The sequence below is a fragment of the Corvus hawaiiensis genome, chromosome 1 (genome assembly GCF_020740725.1).
Source record: "Corvus hawaiiensis isolate bCorHaw1 chromosome 1, bCorHaw1.pri.cur, whole genome shotgun sequence".
NCBI classification, from domain to species: domain Eukaryota; kingdom Metazoa; phylum Chordata; class Aves; order Passeriformes; family Corvidae; genus Corvus; species Corvus hawaiiensis.
In genome coordinates, this window is record NC_063213.1 from 92,785,718 (window position 1) to 92,813,544 (window position 27,827).

General features: G+C 48.8%; 2 protein-coding genes across 2 annotated transcripts in view; one reads left to right on the forward strand and one right to left on the reverse strand.

Moving 5' to 3' along the window:
• The window catches only part of NSF (N-ethylmaleimide sensitive factor, vesicle fusing ATPase), a 74,927-nt gene extending 69,455 nt beyond the window's left edge, over nucleotides 1–5,472 (reverse strand). The window contains exon 1 of the mRNA XM_048313531.1: nucleotides 5,391–5,472. Within this exon, the coding sequence (XP_048169488.1) occupies nucleotides 5,391–5,402 (12 nt within the window). The 5' untranslated portion in view covers nucleotides 5,403–5,472. The remainder of the gene's footprint in view (nucleotides 1–5,390) is intronic.
• Nucleotides 5,401–27,275, forward strand: MEIOC (meiosis specific with coiled-coil domain). The gene is made up of 9 exons (XM_048321686.1): nucleotides 5,401–5,564; nucleotides 5,623–5,899; nucleotides 11,128–11,253; nucleotides 15,827–15,984; nucleotides 16,110–16,214; nucleotides 17,627–19,466; nucleotides 21,411–21,545; nucleotides 23,585–23,765; nucleotides 25,714–27,275. Exons 1-9 carry the CDS (start codon nucleotides 5,401–5,403, stop codon nucleotides 26,004–26,006), a joined length of 3,279 nt encoding a protein of 1,092 aa, XP_048177643.1. The 3' UTR covers nucleotides 26,007–27,275.
• The last annotated feature ends 552 nt before the right edge of the window (nucleotides 27,276–27,827 follow it).

A 27,827-nucleotide genomic window follows, 5' to 3' on the forward strand; every position in this document is an offset into this window, starting at 1 on the left:
GCCTCCCTGATGTGAGACAGCATCCTGAACACATCCTGCAGAGCCCCCAGGCTCAACCTCATCCCTTCCAAAAGCCACTGCAGTTACCAAGATCTCTGTCCCACTGCTCAGGGGTGTCACTGCACCAGCTCTCCCTAAAGCTCATCCCCTCCTGCACTTGTAAGGGCACCTGGACATGTCCACCAACCCTGGATCAAAAAAAGATCACTCCATGACATGGGGACCTACATTTTAGTTGTTTTCATGTAAAAAAAGGAATCAGTGGTGATTTCATTGCACTGAAACCACGTTCTGCCTGGTGGGTAATTCAGCAAAACAGAAGTGCCACTACTTTCTAGGGACTGCTTTTCTGTGGACTCAAGCAGATCTGATTTAATGACAGAACTTCTTCCAAATTCAGTCAGGGTTTTTCCTGAGCCTCCTGAATGACCTCTGTGCTCTGAGACAGAGAACCCAGAACAGGAGGGGAAAAGAGAAGATCTTGCTGTGCTCTGGGGAAAAAAAAATTTAAAAGCAAAACCTAAGAAATTCACAATTTAAATGATCCTAAAAAAGATTCTCTGACTTTTTAAAAATACTTTTTTCTACTAAAGAAACCACTATTAACTAAGTTTAATTATTCTGGCAGGTCCACATAATAGAAGAGGTGTGGCACACCAGCACCCCAAAAATTGGAGATGGAGAGGCAGCACTGACATCTCCCTTTGGCAGTGACTCTTTAAGCACAAGCTTAGGACACACTGCTTCTGCAGCACTGAGCCAAGCAACAAATTAATCAAAGATGACAGGGCCAGATATCCCATGCCCACAAACATTCACATGGCCATTAGAATTTTATTCTAAACAATTTTAGAGTTTTTAACAAACTATGTGGCTTTATTTTAAATAATTCAGCAAGGCAGAAGTCCTGAAAGCAGGCCACAAGTTGATTTGTGATGATTTCACAGGACAGTTACGAGGTTGCAGAAGTGATCAGAGAAACAGAGATTCAGATTGAGTTTTCTCCCATTTCCCTGAAACATTGCTAAAAACCCATTTCTTCGTATTACGCATTAGGAAATACTAAAAAAAAACTAAGTGACGACAGCAGGATCAGTACCAGGCTGCAAGAAGGAACTAAGTTGATTCACAAACGTTTCTTTAGTTGCCTGACAACGCCTGCATCTCTGAAGGCTGGTTCCATATGTTATCAGAAATCACCTTACAGCTTTAACCCATAAACATAAAGCCCAGCCCCCATTATTTCAAAGTCCCTACCAAACTATCCAACCTAAAACCACTCTGTCTAGATTTTAAGTATTTGTAAATAATTCAAGCAAATAATAAGCCAAATGTTATTCATTGAAAGTGCTGTTTCAAGTATATTATATAGATTAAATATTAGGAAGGAATTCTTCCCTGTGAGGGTGGGGAGGCCTCGGCACAGGGTACCCAGAGCAGCTGTGGCTGCCCCATCCCTGGAAGCATCCAAGGCCAGGCTGGATGGGGCTTGGAGCAGCCTGGGATAGTGGAAGGTGTCCCTGCTTGTGGCAGGGGATAGCACTGAGTGGACTTCAAGGTCCTTCCAACCCAAACCATTCCACGATTCTGTGATGGCTGCAAGAAGCACAAGAGAGCAGGGTTAGGCCAGCAATGCCTTTGGCAGCACAGAACACCAAGGGACTCTCTCCTTCCCCACCTTCCCACTCCTGCTGCACCTCTGGATTGGACACTTGGTGTCACCAGATGCCAGCAGGACCCAGTGCTCAGTCTCAGGCTCTCGACAGGAGTGACAGCACCACTCTGCAGGGTCAGGCACCATCCAGTACCTGAGTGAATCCAAAAGCATTTCCAACCCAACACAAGGGGAGTCTCCTCTGAGGAGCCAACAGGGCAGAGTCTGCTCTCACTGGGCTAAAGGCAATACCACCCTAAAGGAGCCCCAAACAGCAGATGAACAAAAATGGATCTGTTACACCAGTAACACCCCCTGAAACAGCCATTATTTCTAACAACTTCAGCCATCACAAATCTCATATTCCTTAAAGAAAAGCACAGCAATGTCTCTGCTGGGGGATCCTCACCAACATCCATATGAGCACCCTACCCACACAGCTGCCCTGGGGAGCAGCAGCCCTGCTGCCAGAGGAGCCAGCAGCACCCTGACCTGCTCCCTATCCCACCCCAGTCCCATGGAGCTCTCCAGCCTGTGCAGACACAGGCAGAAATGCAGCTTGTGCTGGATCTACAGCTTCACACTCACTGGAACAAGGCACAGAAATTATCTGGCCTTTCTAGATCCCTTTGGGAACTAATTCCTGATGTAGCTCAAATCAATTAGTTACAGACAGTGCCAGTGAACTTCCAGGGGTCCACTTGGTACAAGGGATCCATAACCAGGCACAGACACAGCAGCTTCCCACCATTCCCTCTCCTGCAGATGCCTCACTGCTCTGCCTGCGTGCCTAATGATTCCCATGCAGAGATACAGAATAAATCATTACAGAAACAGTCATTATTCCAAATCATCATAAACTGTTTTTCCTGTAAACCTCAATCACCACTAATCACCGTCTCTTCCTTGCCATGGAGAGACCCAGTGCAATTAGGGGAGCAGAGTAACACACCTGAAACAGCATCTCACAATTAATCAGATTTGGCTTATCATTCACCTGAATTATTCAAAATGTTACTGGAAGTTTAAATATTTTGTTTCTCTTGTAAACCAGGACAGCCCTTCATTTCTCCCTGTGAGACTGCACACACACAAATCGAATCACATGAGTCCAATAAAAGAGATTAAGCTCTAAGTGGCATCACAGGACAGATTTTCAGGGCAGGAGGAGTCACTGAAGCTCCTCTTCCCATCCTCCAGGTTGAAGCACCTGTTAAAAACGCTGACAACAGAGCAGCACCAGTGTTCCAGCATCAGACTCACCTGCTGTGCCTGGAGATATCACACACCTCCATCCTCCCACCATCTGCTCCGTATTTACACCGACACAGCTCCGGTGTCGCAGCCCAAGCGGATGCTGCTGCCTGCTCTCCCTGCTCCTCATCCTCCCTAGCACTGCTGCTGTCCCACGGGCCAGCTGGAAGGAGCAGGCAGCTCCCTTGGTAACTCACATCGAAAGCATTCGAAGGATCAGATCCAGCTTGGGGAGGGAGATGGAACACTCAGCTTAAGGACTCTCTTCACAGCATTAAATAACCTGATAACTCTGCAACAACTGCATTTGTAGGCAAATCATGAAAACACTGAATACTAAGAAGCTTCCTGGTAACCCAAGGAGAGCATCACCCATCCAACTGCCAGATTAGAAGGCAACTAAACATCAATCTTTCCTTTAAACTCACATAAATCCCCTTTTCCTCCACCAGGCTTCCAAGCTGGTCAAATAAAGGCACATTTTCTCAGGTTTTTAGTAGCAGAAAAGCTCAAAGCAGAAGAACAAAGTTGAAGTTGATCCTTCTCCTTCCTCCCCACATCTCCAGTCACCCCAGTCCCAGCACTCAGAGCATGCATGAAGGTGTTCCCTGAGGACACAGCTGGGAGGGTTCAGGGGAGCAGGGGGCAAGGCAAGACCACTGCAGCTGGATTGATTTAGGCCCAGGGAGTTTCAGAACCACATCCAGTGTGGGTAAAACAATCTTACCACTGGCCAGAGCACTGGGTTCCTGTTCTGGGCAACAGAAAGCTGAAAAAAGCCAGTCAAGGCTCACAGATCTCCCTGGGTTATTGCAAAGGGTGAGATGAAGAAAAAAGGTGCAAGGAAGGAGGTGAGACCAAGAATCTGGAGCAGGGACAGAGGAAAAGTTCTTAACGAGAAACAGACCATAAAACATGGGGTTTTTCTCAATTACTCAGCACATTTCAGGGGTGGCACTGGAGCACCTGCGATGCACAGCACGTCACAGGCCACATTCCTCACCCCTGCTCTGCACCACAGCACTGCACCAGGTGCCCTCCATCCACCAGCCCAGCACAACACAAAAAACACTTGGAAAACCAATTCCCCAGGATTTCAAACACTGAATCACTTGGCCTAGAGACAAGATTCCAGCCAAAGGCAAGCACTAATGAAAAATGTGACTTTCTCAGGCTGCTACCCAGCAAAGCATGACTGAGCTCCTGGCAAAGAGCAGAGCAATCCAAACACATCCTGCAGCACCTGGACACCTGAAAAGAGGCGATGTACAGGCACCACAAGAAGGGATTTCACAGACGAGGCTGTTTCTTCACATATTAAAGCCTTCCTGGCCACTTGCTGATGTGATCTATCACTAAAAAGGGATTTTTTTATTTTTTTAATTAATACAGAATAAAACCACCGCACAACACTTAAGGTGTTTCCACGCAACAAAAGGTGGATCCACATTATAAAACAGCACCTGGCTGGTTTCCACAGGAGAAAAATCTCCCTCTATCCCACAATACCAAGGGGTCACCAGGGCCTCACAGCACCTTTATGGGACCCTAAAACCGTGCTGCACACCCCATGGAGACAGGGGCACCCCAGCCCCACGGAGGCCCCACATGCCAAAATTCTGCCCCACATCCCAGAGCACCAAGGCATCACCCCCTGTCACAGCATCCCTAAAGGTCCCTGCCCCACAGCCCACAGGGTTGACCCCACAGGACTGTGGGATGACCAGAGCCTCACAGCACCCCGGGACACCCTAAATCCTGACAGCAGCACCAAGACATCCCTGGGCTTCACTGCACCCTCAGGGGCCCCACAATCCTACCCCATACCACAGGGAGAGGGGGCACCCCAACTCCTGAAGGAGCCCTAGACGCTCATCCCACAGCACCGAGGGGTCACCACAGCCTCAGAGCACCCCCAGTATACGCCAAACACAGCTCTGCACCCCACAAGGCCACTGCAACCTCACAGCACCCTTAGGGAACCCTAAAACCTGCCTCACACTCGCATGGAGAGGGGTGACCCTGGACTCACAGTGCTCCTGAGGGAACCCCCAGTCCTGCCCCACCCGGGTCTCACAGCACTCCTGGGGGACCCTAAAATCCTGCCCCACAGGGAGACGGGTCACCCTTGCCTCGGCTTCTGAAGGAACCCCAGTCCTGTCCCACATGCCACATCAGCAAGGGGCCACCTCAGCCTCTCGAAACCTCTGGGGAACACAGAGAGAGGGATCACCCCGGAGTCCCCAACACCACTGGGGGATCTCCACAGCCTCGCAGGACCCTCAGGAACAGCCACACCGCTGGGGGTGAGGGGGTCACCACAGCCTCACAGCACTCCCGAGGGACCCCCCCAGGACTGAACGGCCTCCTGGCAGCGGGGCTGCGAGAAGCTCCCAAAGGCCCGGCCGCGCAGGGAGGAGCAGGAGCGGAGGAGGGGGCAGGGGATGGGCGATAGCGGCCGGTCCGCGTCCCCCCCACTTACCCGCCCCGCCATGTTGCCGCAGCGCCGACCGACGGGCCCTCCCCACGGCCGCCAGGGGGCGGCGCAGCGCAGGCGCCGCGGAGCGCCGGGGCGGGGCCTCGGAGGCCACGCCCCCTACGCCACTGAGGCTTCCCATTGGCCGCTCTGCCCGCCGCTCAAGGCACTGACGGTCGCGTCACGGAACCGCCCGCCCTGCGGCCCGGCGGTGAGGGGCGGGGCGTTGTGCTGTCAGTCTTCGGGAGCGCTGCGGGGATTGGTCGGTGAGGCGGGGTGGGCGGGGCCGAGGGTCCCGGGCGGCCCCCGGTGTTGCCGGGGCTCTGAGGGCGCCGTGCGCGGGGTCAGGGTGGGACACGGGCGGTGCCCGGCCGGGAACGCGATGGCAACCTGGAGGGGGCCCGGCGGGGCTCAGCTGGTCCCGGTCCCGGTCCCGCTCCCGCTCCCGCTCCCGCTCCCGCTCCCGGTCCCGGTCCCGCGGTGCAGCGGGATGGGCCGAGCGCCGCGGTGTGAGGGTGAGCAGGGCCGGGCCGCCAGGCGACCCCTGCTTTAATTCTTTTAAATTATTTATTTCGATCTTAATGTAGTTTTGATTAAATGTTAGTAATTTTTATAGTAATTGTTAATGATTTTGCAGTAAGATTTTAGTGATAATATTATATATTGCATAGCATATAGTATGTTATAATGTAATATTAATACATGATGATATAATTTTATATGTTATATAAAAATAATATTAATTTAATAATCTTTTTTAAATTTTTACATATTTTTTAAAAATTTAATTCTGCTTTAATTTAATTTTTAATCTGGTTTTGGTTCTGTTCCTGCTCCAAAGAGGCTGCACAGCAGCTGTTGTAAAACCAGGCATCGTGGTCTCTTTTGATGACATCCAATGGCTTAACTGTTTGCCTGACAGGACTTCCTGTTCAGCACCATCTGGCTGACACTAATGGCTATTTATATATTTGTGATAAGAATTCCAGGTGTGTGTGAGCCTGAGAGCCGATAAAGGGAGCTCAGAGCTGCCACCGAGCCCCTCGCAGGTGTCACACCCAGATGTGACTCGTTCCTGGGGGAGGACGCTCAGGGCTCCTCCAGCCCATCCCCAGCCCATCACTCATGCACGGTGTCTGCTCCTGCACAGCCGGGTCTTGTCTCAGCACTGACAGCTTCCAGCCAGATTTCGGGATGTGGATCTGTATGGGATTCGCTTGAAATAGTGCTTTGCTCTGGAGAAGCAGATCACATTGGAGGAATGGTGCTGAGAGGTGACAATGGCTTCTTCACAGAGCTCATTCCTCTGTGTGATGTTCAGCCAGAGATGAAATCCCAGTTGCACTCTGTGGTTTGTGTTCTGAGTGAGGCGGTGGCAAACACTCCAACCCCACAGCTCAGTGGTGTCTGCAAAGCCAACCCCAGCATCCTGGGAGTCAACCTAGGGAGCTTTAACGCATTAGCAACCTGTCCCAGCAGCTTCCTGCATGGGGTTTGACAGCATAATAAAATATTAATACTGATTGTAACCGCTGGTTACTGCCTTGAACAAGTACCAGAGTCAGCTGGGACCCAGAGGGGAATGCCAGGTCCATGGAAAACTGGCACTGAGGAGACTTTACCACAGTGGCCAGTGGTCAGTGCCCCAGACTGTGGATGTACCTCAGTGCACAGCACAGCCCTGGGGAGAAGAAGAAATGGGGTCACTGCCTAAATCTGCCATGGGCTGATCCCAGCAGTGCAAGGATTCTGTTTCCTGCAGTGACACCCTGTTTCCCCTGCCCGCAGCTGAGCAGTTTCACTGTCCCTTGACAGAAATCACTGTGCCAGCAACGCAGCTCTGGGAGGTGGTTGTTAAATATTGCAAACAAGCCCTGTGCTCCGGGCTAGCAGTGGCCAGACCCTGACAGGTGACAGCCTGTGTGTGCTGACACCGTTCTCCTGCGCAGCTGGAAGCTGTCCAGCCAGGCCCTGGCAGAGGCTGCTGCTGCACTGCAGCAGTGAGCTCTGGCTGAATGATGAGTTTTCTGGGGGATTCTCACTGCTCTCAGCTTCCCAAATCTCTGCTCTGTGGCCTTGAAGGAGTCTCTTGCAGCAAGAAACGCAGGAAACGCAACGTATTAAATTGTAGGGAATAGCTGAGGGGGACAGTGAGGCAGTGGCCGTGCTTCCCCACTTTTCACCATTTCAAAAGGGGGAGAAAAACAAAGCAAAGCTCCCCCAAACCAAGCACAAAGGTCACATCAGCTTCTCTGCAGATCCAGAACTAAGGGGAACCACAGCCCACACGTGGCTGCTCCTGAGCCAACCCCAAATCCCTGTCCCACAGCTCGGCTCCACAGCCCTTCCCTGGGGCAGGGAGCAGGGGATGGATCTGGGGTCTGGGACACACTCTCCTGATGACCCCCTCCTCTCCTGGAGTGAATCCTCCGGCTTCCAGCAGACACATCTTTGTCTGGAGTCCCTGGGTGGGTTTAGGAAGGGGCTGGGCAGACCTGGGCCCCCAAGCTCACCCCACTGCCCTCCCCATGATCCTGCGGGCTGGCAGCACACACTGAGGAAGTGAGAAATGTATTGCAGCACAAAAGACCACAATTCATAAAATAACATCTGCTTCTGTGGGCACCTACTGCCCTGAGTGGCCCAGATAGGGGTGGCAGCAAAAATGCTGTCTCCAGATGCCTTAAAAACAGCTCAAGGAGTGCAAAACAAATTATCTTTAGAAGTGAAAACAAGTATGGTTTGGCTTCAGAGCTTTTGGGTTTTTCTTAGTCATTTTCAGTGAGAACAGTGATACTCATGCACTGGCAGAGTATCTAAAGCAGCAGCAACAATGAAAAGTATAAACAAACACAGGCTGCGACCCCCTGCTTGTCCCAGCTCCCCCGTGGCTTCTCTTCCAGCCAAGCAGCCCTTGGGATCTGGGACTCCCCAGCAGGACACAGACCCTGCCACAGGCACTTGGTGACAGCTCTGTCACCAGTGACAGGTGGCAGAGGGCTCCTCTTGCTCCTGTGGGAGATGAGCAGGACTGGAGACTTTGGGATAGCTGGGACTTGGTTCAGGGCTGCTGTCCGACCATGCAGGAGCCACTCTGGCAGTCACTGTCACCACCTGAGCTGGCACCGAAGCCCCCTGGCAGCTGCACCCCCCACACAATCACAGGCAGACCGGGCTTCCCACAGCAGAGTCTCGGCCATCCCAATCCTTGAGATTGTCTAATCTTGGTGCAATAATTAAATAGCAAAATAACAGCTCAAGCTGGTGCCTCTGAGGAGGGACCCCAAACAAAGGAAGCCCTGGGCTTATATACCCTTACAGTCTGTGTGCAGGAGAGTCTGGGGTCATCAGCTCCTGCTGTGTCCTGAGTGTCCAGTCCCCTGACTGGGCCACAGGTCCCCGGGGCCCTTTGTTGTGCAAAGGCTTTCCGAGACCTCAGGCTCCTCCAGAGCTCATCCTGCAGCTCCACGGCTCGGCTGAATGGATTCGCTGTCAGGGCTGGGGAGGGCAGCAGCTGAGGGCAGCCTCGAGACGGGGCCGGGGGCGACAGGGTCGGGAGGGGTGACAGGGTGTGGAGGTGGAAGGATCTGGAGGGATGACAGGGCCCGGGGCAGCGATGGGGTGTGAGTGGGGTGACAAAGTGAGGAGGGGTGAGGGTCGGGGGGTGACGGGGACGGGGGGTGACATGGACCGGGGGGTGACGGGGTCGGGGGGTGACGGGGGGGGGGGGAGGGTGACAGGGTCGGATGGTGACAGGGTCGGATGGTGACGGGGACGGGGGGTGACGGGGACGGGGGGGTGACGGGGACGGGGGGGTGTCGGGGACCAGGGGGTGTCGGGGTCGGGGGGTGACGGGGCCCGCAGGGCCCGCTCGGGGCCGCTGTCTCCGGGCGAGCGGCGGCTCCGCGGCCGCTCATTGGCGGCAGGCACGAGCGTGCTGGTTTCCGATTGGCTGCGCGCCGGCGGGCGGGCCCAATCACGGCGCGGTGCTTTGTTCGCCCGGCGGCGGTCGCCGCGTGGCGAACACAGCCGCTCACGTTGCGCGGGGAGGCGCGAGGCGGCCGCGCGAGCGCTGATTGGCCGAGCTCCACGGGCACTGGCCAATGGGCGGGGGCGCGCGGGGTGGGGCGGCCGTTGGGCCGGCGCGAGGGCAACGGCTGGAATTCGCCTCAGGCGGAGGCGCGCGCGCCCGCGCCGAGAGCAGCCCGGGAGCCATGGAGGTGAGGGACGGGAGCGGGACCGGGACCGCGGTGGGTACACGGGCCGCCTGTGGGCCTCCGCCCGTCACGCAGCCGGCGAGCCGCCGCAGCTGTCTCGGGCTTGGCCCCGTCGGCGCTGAGGGGGCATCGAGGCCCGGCCAGCATCGCGCCTACTCCCGGCGGCTGTCCGAGCCCCGCTACCCCCTCCGGGCCCCGGCGCCCTCCCGTGTGGGAGCAGATATGGACCTCAGGCCTGTGGGGAAAATATCCCTCAGCGTCCAGAAAAACACTTGTTTGGGGAAAATGGTGAAAAGTGTGGGTTTGGAGGTGTCTTAGGGCTGCCTCGGGCCCTACAGGTTCACCCTTGTTCTGTGGGATCACAAACTATGTGAGTGTCAGTGTCCCTGTGAACGGCGATCTCTGAGGGGAAAACATGGCGCAATAAGTTTAGGACATAGAGCTGAGCTCCACAATAACTCAGTGTGTTCACTTATTTGGAAAATGTACCTGAAAAATACTTGGGTGTAACAGTGGTGTGAGCTACAATGAAGATCACGCTATAGGTTGCATAGGTTTGGTGCATCCTCAGGGAACTGTAGAAGGATGTGTTTTTAGAGGACAGAGCTTATTCAGAACCCTAATCCTGGGATTGACCTTTCTGAAGTTACTCATCATTCCAAATGACCTACTATGGTAACATTATGCCAATAACTTCACTTTTCTGTTTGTTGGCTAAAGGGGTTTTTAGCTAGCCAGTTTAGTTTTTCCTTGTGTGCCTCATCCTTGGGAGAAGAGGAGAAGAGCCCTCAGTTTTTGTTTGTTCTCATTCCTTACTCCTGCTGGTCTCTGATTTCTGGCACTTGGAGGAGCGTCTCTCCAGTTGGAGATGTTTCTCCCATAGTTACAGAGCAGAGCAGATTTCCACCACAGCTCCCAGGGTGTGTATTGTAGGAAATTTCCAGCTCCTGACGTCTGGAAATGCACATCCATGCCTTCATGTAACTTAAACAGCGTAGTGGGAGCAGTGATGGAAGGACAAGGGGTGTCCAGGAATGTGTGGAAGGCTGAATAACTCCTCTTCTGCTGTTGGAGGAAGGGTTCCCTGCCCATGGCAGGGTTTGGAACTGGATGAGCTTTAAGGTCTCATCCAAACCATGCCATGATTCTGTGAGCATTCTTCTGCTTCTGTGTTTGATGTTTCTCTGTGGTGGCTCTGATGTTTGGAAGCTCAGCTGGTGGAAAGAGGGAGAGTGCAGGTTTCCTCTTGGTCTGCACCTCCTCTGTCTCTGAACACCTTTGGAGTTTCTTGTGCTTTGGTAGGTTCAGCTTTTCCTTAAGGGTAAATATGAAGGTGTTTTACATCTAATTATAGAACCAAATCCTTGACAACTCAGATGGAACAGAATCCACCAGTAAGTTAGAAGTGTTGAAGAAGTTAACATTGGTATAAAATCCACAACTGTCAGCTCTGTTTATAATTATGTCTCTGTGTGTAATTATGACTGTGTGTAACGATGTCCCTGTCGTTTTCCGTGTCCCCACAGCCCAACGTGGCGTTCCGAGGCGGTGGCCGCGGCTGGGGCAGTGCGGAAGCGGGTGGGAGGCCCACGGACGTGTTCAGCACCACCCTGCCGGGCTCTTCCTTGCTCTATGGCTGCTACAAATCACAGGTTCAGTTGGTTTTCAATTATTTTTATAGCTCTGTAAGAGTTCGGGTTGCTTGTGAACAAAATGGTCAGAACATGTTTCTGAAGTGATTGCTTATACTGGTGAACATAAATCCCAGTGTTTGATTTAACTGTAATAAATCTTCATTGCTGTAACTTTCATCAGAGAGGACAGTGGCTTTTCTAATGGAGTCACTGATGAAGCTGTAGGGGGTGTTTGTTAAAATGGTATTTCACCATTATTCTGGTGAAATGTTCATGGTAGCTGTTCTGTTGGCATAAACAATTGTAGGCAAAGTGAAGAGCAAACAACTCTTTTAGGAAAACTGGAAAGTGGGTAAGAAGGAGAACCTTAGCTATTGCCTCAGATATTTCTGTAGTCCAAGCGTTCACATGAACCAGTTCTTAGTCTGATCAACAAAAAGTGCCAGGACAGTTAAATATGTCAGCTCTCTCTTGGAATTTTTGCCTATCATAGCCATAAACTTTCACTGAGGTAAAGGACTCAAATGAAAATTCATTCCCAGTACCTTCAAGATGAGCCTTGCTACTTCCTCCATCCAGGACTTGGTATTTTGTCAGACTACTCTGCTCCACAGAGGAGTGTATTGTGTGTCTTTAACATTTAACCCTGCAAAAACACCATTTATTGTTTCACTTACTAAGCACTAAGAGGGCATATTGGGTTTAAACCAAACAGGGAGATGTTCCTTTTCACTTAATCAGGATATAATGCCTTTTCTCGAGAAAAGAATTGGCTGTAAGTCTTCTTCAGTACCTTAATACCCTGTAATGATGGGGAGAAAGGGGCTCTAACTCCTAACTCCTGTCAGGGATCAACCAGTAGAAACTGGAGCAGGTGTTTTAGGCTAACATTGTTGCCGGTTTTAAGAGCTCTCTAAACATATACAAAAGGTCAGGTTGAGAAAGGAGACATTGTTTATTCTGTGCAGGGTGCAAGGGGGAAGTTTTCCGCAAATCAAGCACACCAAGGAGTAAAAAGTGAGAGAATTTAGACACTAAAGTTTGCATAAACCTGCCTGTCTAATCCACCTTTCCTGCCTGCCTAATGCACTCACTGAGCTTATGCAGCCTTAAATAAAATATCCCACCTGTGGTGATCTCCATCTTTCTTCGCTCGTTCCATTACCTGATGGGTTTCTTTGGTGTCATGATGGGTAGTAATAAAGTGTTTCTGCTACTCTTTTTAGCTTCTTTTAACAGCCCTTGCAAATTTTTACACTGTAGCAATTTCCCTACTAGCATAGGGCTCATACTCATAGGGGTAGGTTGTATAGTTGAAATTAAGCTGTAGTGGGTTTTTATTAGTTCAAAGGAACCTACTGGGTTGAATAGTTAAAATCACAGCCTGTGATCTGGGTAAATTTACAAACACAAAAATTAGAATGTGATTTAATTGATTATCTATTTCTAGGTCTTCACAAGGAGTACTAAAGCATACCTACCTTTTACCCATGTATCTAAGTATCGTTTTTATATTAATCACTGGTGGAATTTCAAAATTACAGATGTTCTATTCCATACCTAGGCAAAAATCTTGAATTTCAATTGTATTTCCTTCAACTGTTGTTGTTTCTGTGCTATGCAGGTGCTGACACCTGTGGTTTGTCATCTGCTTCTTTCTTAATGGGCCTCTACTCTCTGTCCTGTTGGATACATTGGGGTTCCATTATTGATCAGGTCTAGAGCAATAACAGCATGACTGTCATGTACTATAGTTTTAGGTATAATCAATGTTAAGTAGTAATTGTTGTTTCCCTACCTCCTTCACTACGCACGGGCTGATTTCCCACGTTTGAGACGCTTTGGGAGGTGTTAATGGTAAGGGGTTTCCTTTTACCTTTACTTGTGTCCAGTGGCCGCCTGCTACTACTTTATCTCCTATAGCTCAGCAATGATATTTACCTTCATCCTCCTTAAGCATCAAAGGAAATTTTAGAGAGTGTGTGTTGTCAGATTCCCATCTAGTTGTAACATTCATTAATAATTTAAATTCTCTTTCATCCTCCTTAAACCATTGTACAATTGGTTTCTTGTTACAGTCTTTGGGCAAGAAAGAACAAGAGGATTACCTATATAAGTTTCATATTCAGAAAGGTTAAGGCAATTCAGGGAAACATGTCACAGTAACAGTCCTAACCAATGTAAAATTATACCCACATTGTGGCAAGTTTGACATCTGGCACTGTCTTGGCAATCCTGGTCTGTGCAATTGTGTTTGTCTAAAATAATTACTGCAGTTAGAATTGCTGCTACCCCTTGAGGGCATTCAAGTTCTATGTAAGACAGGCCTTCTTCCCAGGCACAGTTCATGAAGTTACTTTTTAGTTTTTTCAGTCTCAAAGGTCCAGAGGAGGTGGTTTCTCACTTATCTGGTCCTGTAGTTTTCTTCAGTCCTGAAGTTCCATGGCTCTAGTCCTTGAGGTTTCACGGCTGGGTATGTTGTGAAATGAACCTGGTATGGTCCTTTCCGCTGTTCCTTTGGTGGGTCAGTGTTCCATGATCTTAGATAGACCCAATCTGCCGCCTGGATGTCATGAACAGGAAGGTCCAGTTCAATCAGATTTCTGCATTGAAGGTACTTGTTGATAGAGGACAAAACTTTCCCTGGAGAGATAACATAATTACACTAGTTTCTTGGCCCAGATATTCATGGAATGTGGTTTGTAAGAGACTCCCTGATACGGTCTCCTGTATAGATTTCAGAAGGACTGATCTTATCTCTGGATCTAGGTGTTATTCTGACCCTCAGTAGTGCTGGTGGCAACATGCCAGGCTTATTGTTTTGTCCTTTATTCATTCTGTGGTACGTGAAGGTTTTGACTGGGCAGGGCCAGCTCGATTGGTGGAGCCTCAGGTGCTCACTAACCAGGTGGCCTTTGCTAAATGTAGATCCCAATGTTTGAAGGTCCCACCACCTACTGCTTCAGTGTGGTTTTTAACAGTCCACTGTACTGTTCAGTCTTCCCAGATCCTGGTGCTCCATACCCAATACAACAAATGCTTGGATCAGATTTGTTTCCAGCCCACTCTGGGCAGATCTGTTGTTAACTCAACACTTGTTTATTGGGTGCCACTAAGGCTGTCATGGTTTGGGTATGGCACTTCCCAATTCACTTCTCCCTCTGAGACTCTCAAACCACACCCTCATCTCTCACTCCCCTGCTTTCCCCTTCCCCTCCCTGCTGTGGCAGAGTGGTGAGGAGAATTGGAGGCGCTGAAGGCAAAGATCACAGGTTGAGATAAGAGCAAATTACTGAGAGCAGCAATGAGAGAAAAAAAGGAATGGTAACTGCAACAACACTAATGATAGAGGGTACAAGAAATGATTCACATGGAAAAATTTCCCAATAATACTGGATGGCTCCCTCCAGCACATTTTCTCCACTGGAAAGATCCCCTTCTCCCTGGAAGAGTCCCTTTCCCCCACCCCAGGCAATGAGGTTGGGTGGTGTAAAATAACTTCTGGGTGCTGGCTGTGCCCCTTCCTAGTGCAAAAAATTAACCCTGTCCTGGCCAGAACCAGGACAGTTTTCTGACACACCTGTGGGTATCCTGTGCCTATAAATGATCTTTCAGTAGTACCTCACCTACCTCCTCAGCCTGGTTGGTTTGACAGGGAAAAACTTCAGGCCCCCAGGAAATGTATCCACTATTACCAATAAGTATTGATATGCATTCTGCCATGGCAATGGAGAGAAATCTATTTGCCAATAATTTCCTGGTGTGTTCCTTTTTTGGCTTATCCTGGGGGAGGCTGAGGCTGGATCTGTCAATGCACACTGTGGTTCACATCTCTTCACTATGCTTTTTGTGATGCCTCCCATTCCAGTTCCAAGGATACACAGTTTTACATTGTTTTCCAAAAATCGTTGTGCTCTTCTTAAATCCCTGTGGTAAAACAGTCCAGCATAATTGAGTCTTTCACCCCATTTGTGGATTCTCTCATTCAAATGCAGTTTCTGACTTTGGTGTCCAGTGGATACGAAAGAAAGCATCTTACAAGTCCAATACCAGTACTTGTTACTATGCCTGCCTAGGCCTTTTTGGGGGGTCTCTGGTGATCACTGGTGGGTGGTTGGGGAGGTGCCCCCTACTCAGTTTCCACCAAAGGTCAGCTTAGGATGCACAGAACACGAGGCTGTGTGACAAAGAAATTGTGATGTGCAGCTCCAGCACCTTCTTCTTAAAACAATTGCCAAGCAGGATGAAAAATACAAAAGCTTTCCATAAGCCTTAAGCAACACCTGTTTAATACACCTGAGAGCATCTGTTTGTATTCAAAAGAGGCATGAAAGGTGAAAATGATACCATCAGCTTCCATCTGCAACAGAGAGCATGGGAAGGGACAGAGAATTCTGCTTAAAAATTTAGCGAATTCTTCATAAAGACATTAACGTGGCCTGAAATTGTTGTATTCCAAGTGTGTGGCTTGCTTGCTTCTCATATGCTGGTTCCTCTGAGAGAGAACTCAGTTACGACCATGTAGAATGACAAAATGACAATTTGATGTGTTTCATATTAAATGAATGTTTTTATTGTACATTAAATGCAGAATGAAGAAAATGTGGAGTTACCTCAGGCCTACAGTTCTTCCCTTTCAACATCAGAGTACTCTGCACCCGTGGACCCTTCCCTTTTGTACCCCCCTTGGTCTACATGTACAGATGACACCAAGCAGCCTGCTGCTCCTCAGGTTAACCTGAAGTCCAGGTAGTCATCCTTGACAGGGAGTGTGTGTGTGTAGGAGTAGATGGGTTATATATTTTTGTTTAATTTAATGTAGGAATTACTTTGAATGAAGGAATTGTTTTTATTAATACACAATTGGTTTTCAGGGTTCAGCCCGAAAGGAACGATTATGGCAGTGAAACTGATTTATATGGACTCGTGTCAGACATCTTGGAAGAACAAGACAAACCACAGCCGTCCTTTGCTGAGGGGTGAGTGAGGTGCAGGAGACAGAAACTCCCCTCTCTGATCTCGCTGTGCTCCTGAGTCAGCTTTGTCTGCTTCTGGCCAGGCCTCATGCTCTGTTGAGCTTTCCCTCCCTTCCCCTGATCTTCCAACATTTTGCTTGGGATACTTGGAAGCTTTTCTCAAGGCACCTAGATTGCATGGCAGCTTCTGGCTCTCTGATATTTACAGAACTTGTTAATTGGCATTTTTTAAATAAGATCTTAACAAGTGTTGTGGACATGCTGTATTCAGATAAATCCCCTGGCTGTATGTCTTGGTCTGTTTTTTTATTTTAATCAAGACTGAATTCAGACTTCAGGTTTCTTTCTTAATTAATGTCAATTCACAGAAAGAATACACAAAGTACAGACTCCTTCACATTTGCCTGAACTGGAAGGAGAAAATTCCATGCAAAATTAACGTTTCTTGCTGTTAGTGCTACCCTAGCAATATTCGTGTATCTAAATGTCAGGTTTATTTTGCCTACATTCCTGCACCAGAAGAGACAATTCCATAGTCATAACATGGCACGGAAGGGTGCAGGTCCAGCATCCCTGAGATACTTACAGAGCTCTCTGTCTTTTCCTTTTCCAGGTCTAAGACAAGACAGGGAGCCCAGCTCTCAGGTTCCCAAGCCAGGCACTGCTTTTCCTTTCTGTCTTCCCAAACAATTCCAGTGATTTCTGTATGTGTGCTGAGTTATGTGGCTGAAATGAGGGAAAACTTCAGAGTCGATTTTGATACCACAAGATAACTCAGTAATTCCTTTGCTTTGGACAGGCAGGGCTGGTTCAGTACTCCCAGATCTGGCCTGCAATCACTTCCAAGCACAATTTCCTGTTTACTTAGTCTGTTTACAGTTTTCCTTGGCAGTCAGGGATCGATTGTCCTGTGTTAAGTCATGCTGCTTAGTGGAAGGAAACTAGGTGTGCTGGGATGCTGCCTCTGACTTTACCTGCAGGAAGCAGTGTAAGGCACCAGTGAGGTGAGAGAGAAGCATTTTCTCTGGAGTGCTGGGACATGGCTTTGGAAGACTGAGGGCAGTCTGGGTGCCTGAATTTGGTGTTGAACCAGGAGTATTTCAGTGGTGATAGACAGTAAATCTCCTGACAGGACTGACGGACCAGGATTTGGTGTGTACGCATCCCTTGCAGCTCGAAGGCCTGTCCATAGCTCCTGAGCTGTGGTGGTGGTTTTAGACAAGGCAGAATCGGTTTTCTCAGCTAGGTGAGGGAAACTGAAGATGACAGGAGTGGGTAGGAGTTGAAGTCAGACATCTTGGAATCATTTGAGAGAAATCATTTGGGAAGAATTAGTTTCTTAGACCTTGTTTTGTGTTTGGGAATGAAGAGCAGCAGCACAGATCAGTATCTAACCATGTTTCTTGTTTTTCAAGGAGTTGCCCTCCCCCCCTGAAGTCAGTGTGGCCAGTGAACACGACCAGAATGGACCCCCATGACCTGTTGCCAGAAACCAGGAGGGCAGTTGTTGGAACTGTGCCACAGCAGGGTTTCTATAGCAGTGAATCCATGCCTGCTGCTGACAAGCAGTTCCTGCAGAGTCCCACTCTGGTGGCACAGCAGAAGGCAGACAATTGTTACCGCGGCTTTGCCAGCGTGGACCTGGAAGAGCAGAGCTTGTACTCTGCCAGGAGCGATCGTGCCAACGGCTACAACTTGCAGGCTAATGAGAGTATGAAGACAACACCTGTGTATCAGAACTACCCCTACCTGAAAAACACCTTTGCAGCCCAGGCTGGGTACTCAGAAGCAATCAAAGACTCGGGAGCTGATGCTTATTCTTATGGAAGGGAGAAGGTGTGTCCCAAAGGAGCAGATGCACAGGTGCACCCAAAGCGGGCAGAAACATTCCTTCCACAGTGTCACAGATACAATGAGAGCACAGATTATACCAGGTACGCTGAATATTCTCATGCTGGTAAAGCAAAGCCCAACAAGAGCACCACTTGTAGCCTCCAAGAAAATAGAAAGCTGGTAAATGGAACCCCTGAGGCACCGCCTCTGGATGCAGAGCCCTATGCTAAATTATTTCAAGTTAAATCAGGAACTCAGAAAAAATTTGAAGATACAATTTCAGATCAGCATGACTTTACATTTCCCAAGTCTGTAGGACTTGTATCAGAAAAACAATTTGCAAACGAATCTTCCTTCAGCACTGATTTTGGGCAAAAATTTGAATATGGACTGAAATCTTTTGGAGCTTGTGCAGGGAATAATGGTGTGGAACAGCAGCAGTTTTCCAAGGCCGATCTTCAGAATCCTGAATTCTATAAATCACTCCCACTGTTGCCCAATGCAGCAGTCCCCTCGGCAGGCTCTAGTGCCAGGCCAGGATGGATGAACATCCAAACCAAACCCATGGCTTCTGGCCCCTTCCAGAACCCAAGTCCTTTGTTGAAAATGAATAATCAGTCAGCTGCCTTTCCAAAAAGCTCTCGTCATTCTAATGATGTTTTTCAGTTGCCATCTTCAAATTTGCCTTTAAATAGTAATTTACTTCACAAGTACTGTCAAGACAACCCATTCCTCTCCGGCCTTGACTTTGGCTACAGCGCTGCAGAACGAGCTCGGACGGCTGCGTGCATGGAAGCCCTGGTTAGGGGTGGGGAAGAGAACCTCATCGAGTACCTCAGTGAGAAGAAGCTGAAGCAGCCAAATGGATTCTGTGACAGTTACTTGGCTCAGCAGTTGGGGATCATTGACAGTCTGAACAAACAGCGTTTCCAGCTGAAGCCACAGAGCGAGCATTGTGATCTGGAAGGGCAAAACCAGGCAGATGGGGTGTTTCAGGACATGTACCAGGAGTTACTGGAGTCTCAGGGGCAGCTCCATCTCGGGACAGGGAACGGGGACACCAGTGCCATCAGTGCTGGGAGCTGCCTGCAGGCTCCAGGCATTCCCAACTGCATGGTGGGCGACTTCAGGCGGAACCGGCAGCTGGGTCCCAGCACCTTCCCCATGAGATCTCCTCACGTCTTGGGCCGCTCCGTGGCGCCTCTGATGGAGCCTCACACCTTGTTCTCCCAGGATGATCTCAAACGCCTCTACCCCTGCTTCGCAGAGAAGATGTACGGTGACAGTGCCCTTTCCGGTTTCATGTCAGCATTTGGATTTCAAAAGCAGGTGAAAAGCCACAGTGGGCCTGCCAGCGAGCTGCATGTGAGACTGGAAGAGTGTTACGAGCAGTGGAGAGCTTTGGAGAAAGAAAGAAAGAAGGTAAGAAAACCAAACTAGAATAATATCACAGATTTGATGTAGATCTCATCCTGCTCAGTGCAGTCACAGATCGTGGGTAGTTCTGCTGTTAGGAGTTGAAATGCTTGATGGGGCTTCAAATTTAGAAGTTTGTTTCTCTGTGTGTTTTGGGACAGAAAATGAAAGGTGTGGAGATTTGTAGCCTGGCTGGGAGTGTAACTAATGTTGTATGGAACGTTGCACTAAAAGCAGGAATTCAGGCACTTTTCTGGTCCCAGGGTTGGGGAGGATGTGTTCATGAGGAACAAAGATGTGTTATACCTTTTTTATTAATACAATAAATAGAGTGCCACTGGAACTTTGAAAGCAAATCCAGTAAATATATTTTGAATTGGAACTAATCTTTAATTCTTTCAATTCAATTTTTTAGGAGCTACATTGAATTCCTACCTCCTTTTTCCCTGAAGGTTTAAACCTGAGGTGTATTTGAAGGGGTTTGGTTTTTTCCCCAAAAACAGAAGCTGAAGGAAGGGTCATTTAATTAAAACCCTTACAGTAAGGGGCTCAGGTAGTGCTGTGTGAAGCCTTACTAAAAGCAGTTCCCTTTTTTGGTCAGTAGGAAAACCTGTCTTCATTTCACCAGTTGAGATGGGGTTTGAATTTCAGTACCTGGGACTCTGTGGGGGAAGCTGGGCCAAATGTCACCTGGCAATAGTGGGGCCTTTGGGAGTTCTCCTGTGCCAGCCCCCACAAAGAAACCAATTCCAAGAAGAGGTAATGGGGATTTTTTGACAGTGTTTCCTGACAAAAGCCAGTGGTTGCTTTGAATAGAGGGGTTGAGGAAGAGTGAGCCCAGCTTAAGGAGGGGAGCTGGTGTCTGGGGTGCGTGGAAAGTGAAACAGAAAAAGCTGCCGTGTGCATGGCCAGGGGCCATGGTGGGAGAAATTCAGCTTTATCATAGAATCCCAGAATGGTTTGGATTGGAAGGGACCTTAAAGCTTACTCAGTCCCACCCCCTGCCATGGGCAGGGACACCTTCCACTATCCCCAGGTTGCCCCAAACGCTATCCAACCTGGCCTGTGACACTTCTAGGGCTGGGGCAGCCACAGCTGCTCTGGGCACCCTGTGCCAGGGCCTCACCATCCTCACAGGGAACAATTTCTTTCTAATACCTAGTCTAAACCTGCTCTCTCAGTGTGAAGCCATTCCCCCTTGTCTTGGCACTCCGTGCTCTTGTTAATAGTGGATCACTATGAAACTGTCCAAGAATTGCAATTTTAAATCAGATTTCGCTAATTCCTAATTGTTATGGGTGTTTCAGAGTGTCATAACAAGCGGATGAGAGAGATGGAAATTTGGAATCTTGCAAACAGTTTTCAAAATAATTTTCTGATGGCTAAATAAAATAAAGAATCATGGAATGGTTTGGAATCATGGAAGGCCCCATGGAAGAGGCCTTAAAGACCATCCAGTTCCACCCACCTGCCGTGGGCAGGGACACCTTCCACTAGACCAGGGTGCTTAGGAAGAAATCTTTCTGTAGTTTAATCTGTACAAAAATTAGGGTAATTGCTGACTGAAACAGTTTTATTTTAACTTTATGTGTGAGAGCCACATCTGTTTGGTCATTTTTTTTCCCTGTAATTCTGACTTGCCTCCATTTTATTTCCAGGCAAAACCAGTACAGGCTGTAGTCAGAGTGAGCAGACATAGCACTGCTGGAACACGGTGTGTTGGCACGATTGCTTTAGTTGAACTGCTTTGAGTAAAGCAGTTGTTCACTTAAAGCAGGTGATTGTCTCACCAAAGGGTTAAATCCCAAATGCCTGAATCCTCATTGTCTCCTTTAAAAAACTCCAAAACCCTGATGGGAAGAAGTTGAATCTGATATTTTTTCTTGTTTCTGTAATGAAGCACACTCTGCGTGTACATTCTGAGGGATTTGTTCTTTTGTTTTCCTGCAGACTGAATCAGCTCTTGCTAAGAATTTCCAAGGGAAGAAGGTTTCCAGTACTAACAACATTCCAATTCCAAGGCTGACATCAAATCCATCAAGGGTTGATCGCTTAATTGTGGATCAGCTACGGGAACAAGCCAGAGTGAGTTGTAGGACTAAAAAAAATCTATTAAACTTATCCCACAGAACTTAGAGCACAGTGTGAGATAGGTAAGATGATCAGAGCAGCTTTTCCCAAAATAGCTTTGTTCTTCAATGCTGTGCTGGGAATAACATTTCATCAGTCTGTGTTAGAGCTTCTGCAGCTCCAGGGTGCTGTTTCCAGGGAGCCACAGAGGGGCTGAGGCTCACGGTTACATTCCCATGTGCCAGGAGGACGTGGTTCTGGTGCAGGAGCGTGTACGTGCTGCAGCATCCAGTCCTGGGGCCTGTGCACAGCTCTCAGGGGTGCTGCATTCAGAGCAGTTCAGCAAGGAAATGTTCACTGTGGATTTGGAGACACGGTGTTGGAGGAGGTACTTGTGGAACAAACTGGTTTAGTTAATGTTTGGAAGTTGTTGACACATACATTTGCTTGACAGTCTGGTATGTTTTAATGCAGAATGATTATTTGATACATCTTCAGCCTGAGTTTCTGTTACCAGTTTGCTGTTTAATCCAGAGAGCCATAACCAGTAGGGCAAGGGAAACTGGGATCTGCTGAGCTCTGTGGCTGCAGTGCTGGTGGCAGCCCTAGAGTCCATAGAGAGGTGACAGCTGAAAGGAGGAGAGAGCACAAACTCTGGCATCAGAATGGTGAGGGGCTGCTGTGGCCCTCCCGAGGCCCAGAGAGCAGAGCATGGTGCCAGTGCTGCAGGGTGAGGAGAAGCAGAAACCAACCTGTCCCTGCCAGGGGCTGTGAGGTGAAGGGGTTCTGGGAAATGTTGGGTTTGGAGGCAGCAGCAGTGCTGGGCCCAGCCACTCAGCAGCAGGGGGAAGCAGCAGCCTGTCCTACCTGCCTCACACAGGAGGAACAATCCACAGAGCCGTCTGCAGAAGGTGCCTGGTGCTGTTCATCCAGCTGAGGGATGAACTGAAAGACGTGGATGGGCTTACTGTACACGTTTTGAACTGCTCTATGAATCCCAAAAGAACAGCCTTACTTTCCATGTTTAGAAGGTTTGCCTGCCCTTGTTCTGTACTTTAAAACTGCCTCCAAAATAGGGCTTAAGCCTCTCCAGCCATTTGAGGAACCAAACTTCAGGGTTATAGAACTTCCAACCCTTGTTAGGTAGCAACTGAAAAGTACTTTTAAGGATGCTCAACAGCAGAGCAGGGCTGTTAAACCTGGATTCTAACATCAGAAAGTTGGGGATGGCCAGAGAGGAATCCTGGTACAAAGGTTTGAGTGGAAGCTGAGTTGGCTGAATCTGGGATTAACTCTTCATAGTTGGAGCACCTGGTTAAATCCTCTTGACAGTCACATGCATTACTTTAAGACATTAAGTGTAGCCATGGCTGGAGGAACATCCCAGTTTGGGGATTTTTAGTTTTCTCTCTCTCTGCAGACCAGTAACCAGGTTCTCAGCATTATGTGGCTGTGGCTGAGAAGCCCTCACCACAGGGAAACCCACAAGGGATGTGACTGGTGTAAGATAAGACAACATAGATTCAGATTACTTCTGAATGTTTATTCTCAGCTCCCTTAGTGTTCATCCCAAAAGTCAGCCCACATGTGTGATTGCACAGCAGCTTTCCCTTTCCCAGTCCAGCTGTGACTGCTACTGGCCCAGGCTGCCCTGCACAGCACAAGGGGCTTGTCTGGGTTTTCACCCAGAAATTGCAGCAGTGCTGTGAGAAGGGAGGACCCCAGTGTTCTGAATTCAGGGAAATGCACGTTGTCCTGGAACCACCTTTTGTTCATGGATGTCTCTAAGCTGTACAGATCTGTTATTAACCAGTAAGCTGGGGGTCCTTATTGGGGTGTTGTAGCTTTGCTGTTGTGCTTTGCACACCCAGCTTTGGGTTTGGAGATCAACAAATCCCAGGTAAGAACTTAAGACTGACTCAGCTGTAACTTCATGGACTGTTCTCAAAAGAAAGTAATGATTATCGTTAATCTGTTCTCCCTAGTTAGTTAATTTTCCTGTAAGTGTGGATGAGTACAGTGTGAGCTCCTGTAAGGTGTCAATTGTTCCTTAGGTTGTGACTTTACTGGGGAAGATGGAGCGCCTGTGCAGTTCTCCACTCCACGAAAACATCTCCACTGCTCTGGATAAACACCTGGAGTCGATCCAAGTGGTGCAGGCACGGAGGAAGGATGAAATTGTAAATGCTTCGAGTCGCCAGCGGCACGGCCCTCCCAGGTGCCAGGATGAGAGAGGTACAAGCTGTGCTTATGTACATTTATCAGGTAGCTGGGAAGTTGAACACGTGTTGCAAGGCTGTACAAAATAAGTGAGGGGGGTTGTAATTCAAGTTTTAATTTATTTTTCAGTGTTAGATCTTTGCCAAATGCAGACTGGGTGGGGTTTCAATGAGGGTTTGAGGAGACACTAAAACTGGGGTTTAGAGATAAATAGCTTAAATCAATTTGGAGGTGTTTATTCAATTAATAAACTAGCAAGGAATATAAAAATTAGTGGGTTTTTTTGATAACACATTCAGGGTTTGAAGATGTTACTAAGCTATTGCCTCTTGCTTCTCCCTGTCCTTCATATTCCTGTTCCTATGAACCTTCCAACTCTATCTTTGTCTAGAACTTCCTTGGTATCTCCATGCTGAATCTGCCCAAAGTGACCGAGATGCCCTTGGGTTACAAATGGATTTCCTCTTCAAGCATCTTCTGTCATAGACTGGCACAATTACAAATCATATTTTGGATGGATGCACAAAAATACATTGGGCAGAATGTTTTCATTCTTAATGGTGTCCCAAATAAGCCAAATATTCAGCTTAATCTTTCACCAGTGCACAGCCAGAATGGCAGGGTCCCTTGTCTCTGAGGTGGGAGTCAGGGTAAACTCCTGCTCCCTGACCTCCTGCCTTGTGTCAGAAGCTGTCTTACATTTCTGAATCTTCTGATCTCTTCTGCCTTTCTTTCTACGTCTGATTATTTTACTACAGGGATTATTTTACTTCTTTGGGGTGTCCCATCGTGCAGTTCTGTAATTCTCAAGTTTACCTTGGAAGGTACACTGCAGCATTTTTTTCTTTTCACCTGTTCCCCATCATTCTTGTTTCTCTCTACCTTGACTGAAGATTATGGGACTTGTTAAGGTGAAGGGGGGTTTTTGAGTGTTGAAGCCCATGAAAATAATTGGCTTTACCTGACACTACCAGATCTGTGAGGTCCTTGGAACAGAGTAGTCTGGGAAAGAGTTGTCAGACCTGGAGATGCAGCTTCTTGGTGCAGCTGCTGACAGAGGAGAGGAGGCTCTGCACAATGGGATCTGATTACTTACCTGGGAGGGTTCTGCTTGGTCCTCTGCCTCCCATCACTGTCTCGGGGTGTTGAGCCTGGAGCAGCGACTGGGGAGGACTTTTTTGAACAGTAAATTATTGGAGGCAGTATCTGTATTTGCTGTGTCGGGCAAAACCTCGAGGGAAAGGCCTGAAGCTGTTTGGGTTTTTTGGGAGCAGGTCTTCCCTAGCCCAACCCTGTTTCCACAGCACCTTTCTATTCCATCTGATCTGATATTAAGCATCTGTTACAGAATCACAGGATAGTTTGGGTGGGAAGGGACCTTAAAGCCCATCCAGTTCCACCCCTGCCATGGTCAGGGACCTTCCACTGTCCCAGGCTGCTCCAAGCCACGTCCAGCCTGGCCTTGGACACTTCCAGGGATGGGCATCCACAGCTTCTCTGGGCACCCTGTGCCAGAATAGCAGGACCACAGCCCTGGTGACTCTTTACAGCTCTGTGGTTCAACAGCCATTCACAGAACATGACCTGTGTGCTTGAATCCAATGCCTCAAACGAGCTGTTTCTTCACCCATGGTAAGGATTTCTTGGCAGGACAGGTGAAGGACCCCCTGTGACCCAGAAGGGGAGGGCCCAGGTACCATCAGTGTGTGTGTGTGTGTGTGTGTGTGTGTGCATGGCGCACCCTAGCCCTGGTGTGCAGCTGCAGCAGGAAGGTTGCTGTAATAAGCTCAGAACCTAAAAGCCACTCACCTGCCTCACTGTGTGAGGGCAGAGAAATTCAGATCCAGCTTTTATAAACTTGTAAAGGGCCAGACAAGGTCAGACACTAAGGGGACCTGAGGTGTGGGGTGAGGGAAGCCCCGGCAGTGCTCCAGGACTAAAGGGCCTTTCCTCCCTCCCGCAGTGGTGCTGGCTCTGGCTGCGGCGATCCGAGCCCTGTGCCTGGCCACGCGCAAGGTCCGCACCGTGCTGTGGTGCGCGCTCCAGGTGACCCTGCCAAAGCCCTCCGCTGGAAAACGCGCTCGGGAGAGGCTTCCTCAGGAGGGGGCAGCGCCTGAAGAGAAACGAGCAGAGACCCCCCCGGCTGCAGCTGCGGCCCCACGAGGGCCCAGGGAAGGGGGTGCAGAGGGAGCCCTGGGGCCGTGCACGGACCTGCTCCGCAGTGTGTATGAGAAAGGAGATATGAGTTCCTTATAATTTTTGGTTCTTTTTAGTTATTTCAAAGTTTCAACTGCTAAAGTTCATATTTAAAGCTATGTCTTGATGAGAAGTGGGATTTGCCTTAAGGGCTCTCAGGTTAAGCTGTTAACGTGACGGGCATGGTCAGAATGTTGTAAAGCGAAACTGGTGAATGTTAACTTAAAGAAATAATCAGACTAATTCATTAACAGCCAAGATATTATTTAACTCCTGCAGGTGCAGCCTGGTGTCCAGCTCTCCCCACAACTCCTTTTAGTTTTGCTTTAGGAAATAAGTTTTTAAATAATGATTCTTAAAGACTGGTGTGACGGGGTATGAGGTTGGTGTCAGATCAGATTGTGATGTAAAATGGTTTCCTTATTGAACTAAAACCTGGAAACAAGAAGAGAAAAGGCTAGGAATACCCATTATTCATGTAAAACTAGATATTTAAAATACAAATATTTATGAATTTGAGATTTTAAAGTCTACGTTTGGGAAAGGCAATATGCACCAGGTTCCACTAAATTACCAGTAGAGCAGAATTGCTGTGTGAAACCATGAATTTAGTGAATGTGTTCAGATATTTGGAATGCTCTTGGGAACAAAGGAACTACTGTTGTAAAGTATTTAAGCATAATCAAACTACGACAGGCAGACAGGATTGTCCTGCAGAGCTGTGAAGGAGCTTCAATAATGAGCATTGTTTTTAATTTAACTTCAGAAAAGCTAGTGCCAAGTTCTGAAATTTGGATTCTCTTAAAGTTACTAGTTAGGTTTGAAATTTGATTGTCGACTTCTAGACTTCTTAGTTCCCTTCTGCATTTGGGCAGCTCCCAGCACTGGTGTTTGCTTGCAGCTCTCAGTCTTTAGGAGCAGGAGTGATGGATTCACCAGCACCCGGTGCTGGTGCTTGGGACAGAGTGACCCTGGGAAACCCACAACCAGTGGGTTAAAGTTACTGAGCTGACCATGCCTGCACACCCTGGTACTGACATGGCTCTGTTCCTCCTGCTGCTGGGAATGCTGATGTGCAGAAGGGGTGATGGCATCAGATAAATTGTCGTTAGATGATGTGCGGAAAGGGCTGGGGAAGGCTCAGCAGAAGGTGGGGTGTGATCACGGCAATGGCAGAAGCGCTGCCGGGTGAGCGGGGCAGAACGAGCACAGCTTCATAAGAGTCACTGCACTGGGGGTTGTTCAGTTTGACCCAGGCTGTGTTGATGTTAAAGCAAAACTGACTGCTGACTGGAGTTGTCTATAAGAAATAAATTCATTTTTGTTGAAGAGCTTTTGTTCTGCAAGTGTGTTTCCAGGCTGGGCTCCTCGAGCCTCAGCCAGTACCGGGGGGAAGCGTTCAGTCCATGAAGGAATTGTGTTCAGGATAAAGCAAAGGGGATCCTGAAATCCCTCTGGAGAGAGCCATGACCGTAACATCAGACACACCAAGGGGAGCCAGAGTAGGAAATGTTTCTTCCCTGCAAATGTCTCATTGTCTCCAAGCTCTGCATTGCCAGGGAAGGCTGATGTAGCAATTCTGGGAATCTTAGGGGTGAGTTCAGAGTGTTCCTGCTCTGTAAATAACTGTCCTGAATGGAGCAGCAGCGCTTGGAGCTCCAGAGGCCGAGTTGCTGCCTGCCTGAGCACCTGATCCATGGCACAAACTACTGGCATGGGAAGGGGTGGGCCCACAGTCCTGGGGTCAGGGGCAGTACCGTGGGGTGGGCACAGCCCTGCAGCCTCATGGGCTGGGAAGCATCAGCTCACTTCAGGTGTACAGCACCACTGGCTGCTGCTATGGTGCTGCTTGTGGCCATGGTTCCACTCTGCCCCAGGACA